A 12,028-nucleotide genomic window follows, 5' to 3' on the forward strand; every position below is an offset into this window, starting at 1 on the left:
GTGAGCCACTGGTATGTTTGCCCTGTAGCTCCTGACTATTGATGCAACACAGTTCCTCTGGTTTTAAAAATCGTTTCTCAGTGTTTCAGGAGTCTGCCCATCGGCACCAGCCCTCTAAAAAGCGAATGCTGGTGTAACCCTGACTGGGCAGCAAACATTCCCGATTAGAATATTTTGGAAGATTTTTAAAAGAGGAATTCTCAATGGTGTTGACTCAAAACTGTTTTGAAAAAAATGTTGTTAAACCTCTTCAATATCAAAAGGCAGGAGATAATTTATATATTTTATTTTGACTTTACATGCGGTGTTAAAAACCCAAAGTACATATTATTTACACATCCACAATACAAGTTTACAAGGTATCTATACATGTTAAAGTACTCTATAAAACAGTATAGAGCCACTTCACTTTAGGGTTACTTTTTATGCCGTAACATTAAAAAAGATACAATCTGTGTTTACCTTTGCACAAATGGATAAAGCATTTAAAAAAAAATTAAATTAACAGGATAGAGACTAGATTTAATGTTAGAAATCTCAACATAAATACTGAAGGAACTCACATTACAAACGACAAGGCAGCACAATGTTATAACATGTTACCGGGAATCACACAGAGTTACTGCTCTGTTTTCCGCACGCCAGGATTAATATGGGTAAGGTGAACTCAAACACGTTTGTTGGCGGTGGACTGAGTAGTGTTTATCGTTGGTTGGTTTAATTTATTATTAATCTGTAATATTTTAGTTGCAAGGATGAAGTATTTCAACAACAGACGTTTTAGCTTTTGAGCTTCCAGAGATCTCAGGGAATTGGGTTCTTCGTAAAACAATATTCTCAAAGGAAAAGCATAACTGTATCAGTATTCTACATCTTATATAAAAATGCTCTGGTCTTCTGACCCATCCTCCCCCAGGAAATGTGTATCATCAGCATTATCACAAGGAATCAGCTGAACCTATTTGTCTGACTTGGTCAGGAGCCCTCCTCTGCCTTGTTACTAACTAGGTTGGGGGGGTCAATGAACCACCGTGTGACTTGCAGCATCATAACTGAGACAGCCATCGGATTGCCCATCAACAACTGCACGTGGCTTCTGCCAAGCTAGGAATCAATGACTCTGAGGTCTCCACAGGTGTCCCGTGACCCAGGAAACCTCATCTGACTTCACAGTATCACTGTTTCATCCTTAGGAAAGCAGGAGTGGAATGTTTATCACAGCAAAGGACATAATGCTGCAATTTGGGTGGGCTGCTTAATGGTTCTAGGCTGTTTATTTGATTTTTTAAAAAGTCTCTTCAGGTGCTGGTTGGAAAAAACATTTACAACTGGCACTCCGTAAATGATGTGCTATACTGAAAACACTTGACATATTTTAGTACTTCTATCATTCTCATGAATAAGGCACAAAATGCACAGATTCAGGTAAACCACATGTAATATTTACAGTATATTGTCATTACCTGCATGACTTAGGAGGAAATTCTCACACAACACAACATAGACGACATGATTGCACCACTGTTAGGTTTTCATAGACTGTCTGTTAAGCCAATTACAATTCTTTTCACTTTTCCCTCTACTTTTTTTTTTTTTTTTTCAATTTTAAATCTTGGGGGTAGGAGGAGTTAAAGGAAGAGAAATTTTACTACATGGGAAAAACTAAACACAATCAAACTAAAACCTTATTAGTGTGTCAAAGGTTAAATAGCGTGACTCAGGCTCGGATTCACAGTGGACAGGTAAGTTTTACTACTGAATACTGTTGGATAAATCAAGGATACCTCTTAACATCTCTATGTCCTTAAGCTGGCAAGACTGTAATAGAAGTTTCAATGAATAGCAGCACAAAATTACTTAGAACTCTTACAATCTGGCGTTGGGTACCAGGTAAGTCAATCATAGTGATGGTTAAGTCAGCCTTCCTTTTATTTATTTCTCAAAGCCGAACACAATGGACTGCTGTGGGAAGTAGTTATTGTCTCTTGTTCAGTCATGCTCAATGTAAACAACTCCATAGCACAAAAAGATGCAATGGGCCCTTAACCACATCCTCGTGGGTACTGGATGCACCCACACACACACACACACACACACACACACACACACACACGCACACACACAGTTCATTGGTGGCATGAAAAAAATTGCCCCACATGAAAAAAAAATGCTACAGTTTGGGTCAGAGACTGAATTTTTAGCAAATTGTTTGGTAATCTACAAGTTTGTTTCTTTGAGACATTACCATTGTTTTTGACATTTGTGCAAGAGGCAAGGTGAATGCATACATCTTAAAATGTTCACATTGAATGGGAAGACCACCCATAATCATGGCAGTCTAAATTGAACCCATTTTCAAGTATTTGCTCACAGATTCTTCTGTGCACTGTATTAGCTCTTTGCCCCGGGAAGGTAGCCCCTCGGAGCCGGAGCTATACTCCTCTTCAGCTTCAAACAAAAGAAATGGAATGGCCAGCACCTTCCTTTGTTTCCGGGCAAGCACACAGAAGCCTCGCTGCAGTAGCTACATGTGGCAAGTTCCGATGTTGCCAAAGTGAGAGAGTTTCTTTGGCCACTTGGTTCTCTTAAAAGACAAGTGAGCCTCTTATCTTAAAGGTACCCTTACAACATCATCCTCGCAACCATGTGGACAGCAAAAAGCCACACGGGGAACAGCACACTGGAGGCCTAGTACGTGTATTTGTTCAGGGGTCTGACAGAGGTGGTTTGAGGGGCAAACGAAGGCTTTGGTGGCACGTCCGGTTTTAAGGACGGTGTCCTCTTTAGCCCCGTCCTCGGAAGGGTGCCGTTACTGGTGTAGCTGCTCTGTCTGGAGAGGGAAGGCTGCAGGTGAACACTCACCGGTGTGCCCTGAATGTAGTCCACCTTCGCCCCTGTGGGTGTGGGCATGTACCCGCCACGGTTCATGCTAGACTGTCTCGATAACAAAACACCGTTGGGTGAGTTTAAGTTTTTAGGCATGGCAGATATAGAGTGCCTCTGGGAGGAGTTTTTGTGGTAACCTCTCTGTCTTTCCAGAGAAGTCATGGGGACCCCAGGAGTGGTGGGCACGTCCACTCGCTTGGTAGGGCTATTTCTAGGGAGAGTGGAAGGAGGAGAGTAGAGTGATGCCTCCCGGTTGGGGACCTTGGGCGGGACCTCCGACATAGGTCCCACGGGATCCAGCATTAGGGTCTGGTGGGCCATCTGGATGTCTCCCATGATGGCTTTGGGGTTACTATTTGGATCATTCAGATGCTTCAGGAGGTCATTGAGGGTATTCCTGGAATCCACGGAACGCCGGTGATCTCTCTTACTGGATGACTTCGTAAGAGGGTGGTCGATGTGTTGAAGTTTCTTCTCAGCTTTGTGAGCATTGGAGTTTGAGAAGGACGTGTTGTAGTCGTGGGTAGCGTTAGGAAGAACAATGGCACTGGGGATGTGCCCATGACTTAGTGGGGAGTGGGGCGGCGGACTGGAAGGGAAAAACTGGGAGGTTTCTTTCCTCGAAGCACCATGGCCATGGGCCTTGTCCGAGTGGCTCTTCATGGCCTGCAGGGTCTTCTGATGCAGCACAGGGGTGGACTCCGGCGTGGGGAGCGCAGCCAGCTCAGGGGGTTGGCCTCGATGGTCCATGACCATGGATTTGGTATCTCCAGTGGGCGGCAGCTCTTTCCGACTGGTTAGCAGGTTACTATACAATTTGGGAGAATCAATATTCTGCTGATATTCCTTGACTGGGCTGTCAAAGAGACCATTCAGTTTGGCAAAACTTCCACTGGAGTCTGTGCACGACTGGGCAGACTCTGCATCTTTGTGGATCTTCCGGTTCTTCCGAACGAACATATCGCGGTAGCAGTACACAGCCACCCCTGCAATGAATGCACCCAAAACAAAAGCTGCAAAGACACAGGTGATGAGGACATTCATGTGGACCATCTGGTTGGACTCTCCAGACTGAACTTCCCACCGTACACCTGCAACAGACACAGGGGAGGGGTCTGAGTGAGGCGCTCTTGAAACAATACCTGCCAGCAACAGCTTCCATTGAGCCAAAGCTGCCTGCACATGGTCCTTAGGCTTAGCTTGGCGGGTGAGGTAGACTCTACACTTCCATTTATTTTTTTTCTTTAATTGCAATGGGATCCCTGGAGACATCTGATTGCTACAAATGCCAGGATAACTGTAATCTCCCATTGATCTGTATTCTCTGCCTTCTTTCCCCCACCTCCTCTTTAACCATTGTTCTATAACAGAAATTGTAAGACTTCCTACCTAAACATTAGAATTATAAAGCGTACATTTTCTAAATGACCTGTTTTAAACTCACAAAATGTTTTATCTCATGGTTTTCTCCTAATCCATAAATCTGGATTAAAAGGCAACTGCTAGGATTAGAGGCATGTATGAATTGGCATCAATATATATTATGCTAACACAATTATACTACCTTAACTGGCATAAAAACCCATAACTTGATCACAAACTAAAAGCATCTGCTTGATCATTGGTAGCTACAAAGACAGACGTTCGTGTTTGCTTTGATTTTTTCCCCCCCTATCCCATTTTGGGGCGAAGCCCTCTTGGACTGCCTGCTATGAAAGAAATCTAAACAGTCTCAGGAAATACACTTTGCATTTGTTAAGTAATATGATTCCAATATCTTGAAATATTTAGAAATCTTTAAGTTAGACTAGAAGAAGAGTAAATTAGTTTTAATTATTGGGATTTTTAATGCAACCACAGACATCTAACAGTCAACCAAAGAGATGTTAGTTTAAGAGGTATCCAAGTCTGTTACATGCTATCAACACAGCTATCCCAGAATCAGGGAAGTCAGAGGGATTCTGAAGGCTCAGGGGCTTTAGGTTAGTACCAAGGCCTTGGAACGTTAGTCATTTTTAATCATGTCCAGGGTTATGAGATTGAGTGGCGTCTGGAGAGACAAAGAATAAAGGTAGAAATGGCACTACGAAAGAAAACAAAGCAGAAAGAATGATGGTAAAATTGTGTACAGTGAAAATATATAAAACCAAAATAAACAGGTATAAATCATAAATGACAATGTACGGTCATAGAAACTGATTAGAAACCTGATTCCAAAGACGAGTAAGCGCCAAAGAATTGGTTTTTCTTTTCTTTCCGGAGTAAGATACCTCATTAGCCTGCTCCATAGGCAGCTATGTTAAAACTGCTTCTATGATCGGCTGCTGTGTTTTATTGCTTGTAGCATTCAAGCAACTTAGCACCTCAAATGTCCTTTTCCTAATGCATTTTGAATGGTAGCTGAACAAAAGGCTGGGACTGTTTCTTAGGCAAAAATAGAATACCTGGGTATTTGCAATTAATGAGTTTTGGTTTCTGATGTGTCTGAATGACCCTCGAAATTCTGATAGCTAGAAGTCTCCAGCATCTTCAGACAGAAATCAACAGATTAGGTTGTCTGAGTGGCCGTTTCACCACCTTCTCTTTAACAGCTTTCCACCTCTTTCATCTTTTAAGGAATGCACTCCAACGTATCCACTGAAAGCCATGGGGACTGCGGCCAGCAGAGGCAATGGTGACGCGGGCAGCAGTCCCTTTGGCTCCCCTCTGGAGAGCCCTCGGTCCTAGACTCCAGAGCTATTAGGAATCAGGTTTCCACTCAGTGAGCAATGAGTCTCCTGGTGAGGCCTTACCCTTTGGGATACCTGATAAAGGATCAGTAAAATCAGAAGTGTTTGGGTCATCTTGAACTACAAATTTCCGGGAGCTCGTCAGTTTAGGTCTCCAGGTATCAACCACTTTGCGTGTGATTTGTGGGGTACTCGCTACTGTGGTAACAGAAGATGAAGATACCTCCATGTCTGTGGTGGCAAACAGATTTTTTTTTTATTAACATGGGAAGTGTCAGCAGATTTTTCTGACTGACCTGTGGCATTTTTAAGTACAGTTTGAGGTCAATTTTAGGAGAAACCAGCTCTAGGATTTTATCAAAACACATCCACCAAGACTACACCAAATCCTGTTCTTGCAAGGAAAAATTAAAAACTAAAAATGGACAATGAAGCTATAGTAAGCAGATTTAAAAATTAAACATCCTCAAACGCTCCTATGGAAGCCCCTGGGGTGATGAATGACACTCAAGGAAAAGGTAATACAAGTCACGAAGATTAATTGCTACTTTTCTCATCCTTTGGTGAGATAACATCATTCCATTTCTTTCTGTGTATATTTTCCAAGCACCTGCATAGATGGTTGGAGGCTGTCTGTCTGTCCTTCACTGGTGAGCCTAAGTGGAGCTTCATCAGAAAGCAGCTGGGCAGGTCCCTGCAAACACCGGGTGTGGGACCTGATACACCAGCTCTGCCTACGCTGTCCTGCTCTGCCAACGACCCCCATCCTCCTGCAGATTATTCACTGCACTGAGGGGGCTCACTGCCCACTGGGAAGCACTGGAGCAGAGATGAACCTTGCCCGTGAATTCCAAAATGCCCAGGGAGTTTCTTCCAAAGAATTAGCAGCAACTCATGCGTTTACAAGCTGAATTAGGATGTTCTGATGCATAAGAACTGCCATCCCTTCTCCTCCCCCCTTTCCCAAGGAATGAAACCGCTGGCGAGTTTTAGAAGCAGCACTAGGATTGGGAGTGACTTAATCTCAACCTGTCTATTACAGATTCCCACCAAATAGGTTTTCCCTCCCAAATGTAAGCAAATGATTTTAGGTTCCAAGTCCAGAGATCCCAATTCAAGCTGGTGTGATGGTCGCAGATAAAGACTCCAAAAAATAGACACAGGGAGAGGAGCGTGGGAAGCTCACCGAGCACCTTAATCCATAGGAAACCAGCTTCATCCCACCAGGAGCCCTTTTCATACCACTGAGACCCCCCAACATTCAATGCTTCCCAGGATTACTGCAAACCATTCCAAAGAGATCTCTAACGTATCAATACACATTTTGGGGAAATGTGTATTTGTTTTCTAGGTCTGAGGGAAGGTGAGGAGAGAAGGGGGAAAACAATGACATTCTGCCATCCATTCCATCTAGATGGCCAGAGGCAACATTCACGATGCACAGGTGAGAAGAAAGCTTGGTGGTCACGTGCAGCTGGAATGCAATGTACGTGAACTCATTTGATTTTTCCTTAGAGGATGTGCCTCAGCCAATGAGGGACTGTTCACATGCTCCACAGGGTGAAGTACTGAGTCAGAAAAAGTCTTTTGGCACCATCAGGGGGGTTATGAGTCAAAGCACAAAAATGAAGGGCTGCCAAACTGCGCAAAAGGAGGGGAGAAGGGACTGAAAATGCTGAACTGAAGGAAAGAAAAGGCAGTTAATTCAAAAAAATTAAAAAAAACTAACCAGATGTTGGACCGCCAAATATTTTGTAATCTGGTGTAGTTGAAGTAGGCAAAATTTCTAAAAGAATTAAAGGAACAAGTAATCAGTAAAAAAGTAACCGAAAGAAAGCAAAAATGTATGAATTCCAATTAACTAAAAAAGTCCAAAGAAAAGGCTACAAATGAAAAGATTAACCTACTGGTTAGACTACCTTTCTCTAGATTTCCTACAAAATTGTAAATGGTAAAGAAAAAAAAAAAAAAAGTAAGATTCTCTAAGGAAAAAAAAGAAAAGTAAGATTCTTCCCTAATGTATCCCCATGACCAAACAGCTCAGCTTTTGCGAAGTTTAAGTTAAATGCTAGGTGGTATGTGTCCTGAGTCATTAAAAGGCTGGTTGTAAAATAATGTTCACGTGCAAATGTGGTCAAAAAGAAGGGCCGGGAGGGCGAGGGCGAGCAGGCTTACCATCGCAGTCCCCGAGGTGGGCCGTGTGGCCGTATTCCGTGTCCTGCTCGTATCCTCCAGCGCTGTGGTTATGGAAAACAAAGGAGTCTTTGGTTAACGGCCTTCACAGCAACACCAGTGACGATCAGAGCAGAACCAAGAACATATATTGATTAGTAGTAGGAATGGGCCAAAAGGGGGGAAATGGACATTTCAGCAGAGCTTGCTAACAAGTATTTCTGTTAAACATTTGGTGACTGGATGTTTAGGAGAGCAGGATAGAACTGCCTGTTTCCCTCAGGTACTATGCTGTCTATAACCTCGCTTCCCTATCACAGTTACAGTTTTCCTTTTGTAAAAAAAAACCAAAAAACAAACAACAAAAAAACAACTCTCCCCTAAAAATAGAAACGGGGGTAAAGGGAGTACAGTGTTATTGGAAATTTTCTAACATTTCTAGCTGTGCAGACCCTGGGGAAGATCAGAGCAGGTGTGGAGCTCTTGGCTAAGGTGGCAAAGCATACTTACAGCGTCCCTGGGGTGACTCTCCCACAGGTCCCCTGGCTTAACCAGCCACAGTAGGGGTCTCGAGATGCAATACAAGACCTGCACAAAACCAAACAGAAGGATACTTGGATTTTCTTGTCATCAAAGGCCTTCATGCTGCACGACCCCAGGGTAAGAACAGAAAGTCAGCTTACTTTTTACAGGATCCGTAGCGCTCGCAGCGGCTGAGGGGCATGCGGATTACGCAGCTCGAGAATGCCACATACAAAGTGTGGTGATCTTTATCCAGCTGTAATGAGATGACCTTCCTGTCCTCCTCGTTCTCAGGATTACACCTGTAAGTGTGGGATGCGTTTTGAAGCTATACGTTTAGTAAGTCAAAAGCTACATGACCTATACACAGCAAGGGAGGTTTGAGTTTTGCAACTACTGAGAACTGGGGAATATTCTAGGTAGCAAACCAAGCAAGTACATAGTTTAGGAAATATTAATCCTGTGATTCATCTTCTACTGCTATGCATGTTTGGTTACATTTCAGGATTACAAAGTATTGTTTTAAGATTGCTCTCCCGTTCTGATGATGGAAGGGAATTATATTTGTGAAGACCATATTGGACTGTAGAGGAAAAAAAGATAATGTTTTAATGCCCTTAAATCTTCCTGTGATAGATGTTTCTCCTTAGTCTCTTTTGCTCTATTTCTCTCATTTATTTCTTGACTGTTTTAATGGACTAAATAATCTTGTCTATCAGTGATTGGAAAAATTATATTCTGTTTGTGCCTGTGTATGTGTGTGTGCTTGCCTCTGTCTGCTGCATGTAGCATCCTAAAATTGATCTACAAGGTAGGAGGGGTGGTGCTGAAATGCTCTCATCTTCCACAGGTGAAATATAGGGGCTGGGTTATTTTTAAACTCATCAGCTGCCCACCTCCAAGCTCCAGCGGACTCAGGAAGAAAACAGAGCCAGGATTTATTTCAGTGAGAGAGAAAAAACACACACAACAAAACCCGAAACACTAATATGCCAAACCACTGCTAATTTAGAGGGCTGAAAGGAAATGACTAGATGAAATAAAGTCCGGAAATTTTTTGAGCAGTGCTGAAGAGTGTTCTCGTAAAATATACCTACTTTGCATGGTTGTATGCTTCAATCTCTTCCAGTAATACGCTGTCATTCAGAGAGAAAGAACTGGTCTTTGCCAAAATTTTAAGTACCACGCCAGCTTCTGAGCCAACAAAGATGACGGTGTAGTTCTGGTGGGGTCCGGCGGAATGGTCCACGGCGATGGCTGTCAGCCTGTACCTGTGGGAGGAGGTGAGCCGGGTCAGAGGAGGAGGCCAACAGGAAGATCAGGGGGGGAGAGGGAGGGGCTGCCGTGCCTGCATAGCCTTACCTGATCCGAGTCTTTGTGAACCAGGGCTCCTCTGCAATGGGTGGGACGGCAGAGTCCATCAAGGGGTGAGATTTGATGAACAATAGCGTTTCATCTGGGAAACCAATAGAGGTTTCATAATCTTCAGCAAGGCCATGCTTTGCACAACAGCCAGGCCTGAAAGGAAAACAGTGTGTGTGTTCCCCCGCATCATCAATGGTATCTAAGAAGTAAGTGTCCGTTCTGCAAGAAGAGGTCAAGAGAGGAAGAAGAGAGAGGGCACCCAGAAAGCAATGCTATTTTCCGACTCGGTGGGTTCTCCACCTGCTCCAGGGAGTGTAGGCCTGACTCCTGCACAGACCTGCACAGAGACCCCTCCCAGCGGGAAGCTGGCCCCGCTGCTCGCTGAGGACAGATGCTTCCAGTGGCCAGGTGGTTTTCTTAAAGATAAAAATCCCTCCCATCCTTTTTCTTTACCTTGGCGTTGGTACTTTGTCTTCCGGGACTGCTGTCCAAACAGAATCTGGAGTTTTCTGTTCTTTAAATCGTCCTTTGAATACTTTTTCAATGTCATCCATGCTAAACGCACAGACCGCAGACCCAGGAATGCTGCAAAAAAGGAAAACCATCAGAAAACTGTCAGAAAACCACAACGGGCCCGTTCCTGGGTCCCACCGGCAAGGACAGAAGGTCTTTTGAGTTGCCCGCGATCTGTCCTCACCTGTTGAGCTGTGTGGTGAATACCCCGACCACCGTGGGGATGCCATTGATTTGCATTATGTTTGTAATGGACTGCAGGACATCAAAGTAGAAAAAGGAATCCCCGGGGACAGAGCAGTTGAGCCGAGCCTTCAGAAACGAAGTCCAGTGTTTCTCCAGGACCCGCTGGGAGCCGCCCATGTCGTTCTTACATATGCGGGCCACACGGGAATAGACAGCCTGCCCGAGGGACAAAGCAGAGGAAGGGGTTGTGAGCATGGAAGGGAATGAAAACCAAAGCTCCTATGCATGGGAGGAACAAGAAAGGCTAAAGATGTATCTGGTTTGAAGAATCTAGCAGTCTTCTCTCTAGGGAGCCATAGACTAGGGGTATAAACTAGATTCACCTGTGAGAAAGGGGCCATTTACCTGTTCTGACAAAAAAGCTCCCTTAGATATGAGCTACTGAACTGGTGGAATGGAAACCATTCCCGCACTTTGTCTCCCACTTTGCTTCTCACACTGCTAATGAAGTGTGCCCTCCTTAAGCCTGACCCAGGACAGGTGGCAAGACTTTACACTCATATGGACTTTTACAGAAGCACCCAAAATTAAACAAGGGCCTCTATTTTCTTTATTTCTTTGTGTCTTTCTTTGTGTCTTTCTTTCTTTCTTTCTTTCTTTCTTTCTTTCTTTCTTTCTTTCTTTCTTTCTTAACATATTTTATTGATTTTTAACAGAGAGGAGGAGAGAGGGATAGAGAGCTAGAAATGTCAATGAGAGAGAAACATCGACCAGCTGCATCTTGCACACCCCCTACCAGGGATGTGCCCACAACCAATGTACATGCCCCTGACCAGAATCGAACCTGGGACCTTTCAGTCCGCAGACCGACGCTCTACCACTGAGCCAAACCGGTTTCAGCAAGGGCCTCTATTTTCCATACTGCCTCTGGCACAGGGAAACACTACACTATCAATGGATTGCTAAGGAGTTAAAGAAGCTACCACAGCTCAAGGGTGCCTGCAATGCCAGAAAACATGTAGTCTTCTCAGGGCCCGAGGCTGCTGTTCCCATCCCAGCCATTGCTCAGGAGTTATTCTCATGATAAGCTGCCCATCTCTCTTCACTTGGCCCTAAGCATAGTGAGAAGAACATGCAAGGCCATATCTCTACCACTGTGGGCTCAATTCCATGCGCAACAAGTCCACAATACAAGTCAAGCGTATATACTTGCCTTGCCTAAGTTATTATGCTCCACAGCAATCTCTCGAAAGAAGAAATAGACATAGTTTCCATATTCTATGGCATGAAGAAAGTGTGGTTCTGGAAGAAAATGAGAAACAAACTGGTTCTTAAAAGGTAATTCAATTAGTGCCTAACCCTGGCGACTAGACGTGACTGACAGACGTCACGTAGCTACATCCAAGCCAATGGGAACTCAGACACGCCGATGAGTTTGAGGAGCCCCGACATGGGTGAGCTGAAGCTCCAGGGGACGCGGAGTCTTTAATGTCAGCTAATGGACTGTAAAAAGCCTACCGGGAACTGAACCATAGCAAAGGTCTTTGTTTCAACAGATTTATTCATTAACCTATTTCAGTAGGGAAGAAAACCTCTCATGTTAAGAATTTAAAAATCTTGATTTCTAGACTCCAAAGAACAAAATGACTCTGCAG

General features: G+C 44.0%; 1 protein-coding gene across 7 annotated transcripts in view; it reads right to left on the reverse strand.

Moving 5' to 3' along the window:
- Positions 1–270: 270 nt before the first annotated feature.
- The window catches only part of SEMA6D (semaphorin 6D), a 57,117-nt gene continuing 45,359 nt past the window's right edge, over positions 271–12,028 (reverse strand). For 2 of the 7 annotated variants that reach the window (XM_084871886.1, XM_084871887.1), the window contains exons 9-19: positions 11,587–11,675; positions 10,372–10,589; positions 10,128–10,259; positions 9,672–9,827; positions 9,407–9,580; positions 8,471–8,611; positions 8,298–8,375; positions 7,791–7,852; positions 7,345–7,401; positions 5,679–5,846; positions 271–3,977 (exon numbers count right to left, since the gene is read on the reverse strand). In XM_084871886.1, coding sequence (XP_084728012.1) covers positions 2,689–3,977; positions 5,679–5,846; positions 7,345–7,401; positions 7,791–7,852; positions 8,298–8,375; positions 8,471–8,611; positions 9,407–9,580; positions 9,672–9,827; positions 10,128–10,259; positions 10,372–10,589; positions 11,587–11,675 — 2,564 coding nt within the window. In that variant the 3' untranslated portion in view covers positions 271–2,688. The remainder of the gene's footprint in view (positions 3,978–5,678; positions 5,847–7,344; positions 7,402–7,790; positions 7,853–8,297; positions 8,376–8,470; positions 8,612–9,406; positions 9,581–9,671; positions 9,828–10,127; positions 10,260–10,371; positions 10,590–11,586; positions 11,676–12,028) is intronic. The other 5 variants (XM_084871888.1, XM_084871890.1, XM_084871889.1 and 2 more) reach the window with 5 other exon arrangements.

Source organism: Pipistrellus hanaki, assembly GCF_964339955.1.
Source record: "Pipistrellus hanaki genome assembly, chromosome: 1".
Classification (NCBI taxonomy): Eukaryota; Metazoa; Chordata; class Mammalia; order Chiroptera; family Vespertilionidae; genus Pipistrellus; species Pipistrellus hanaki.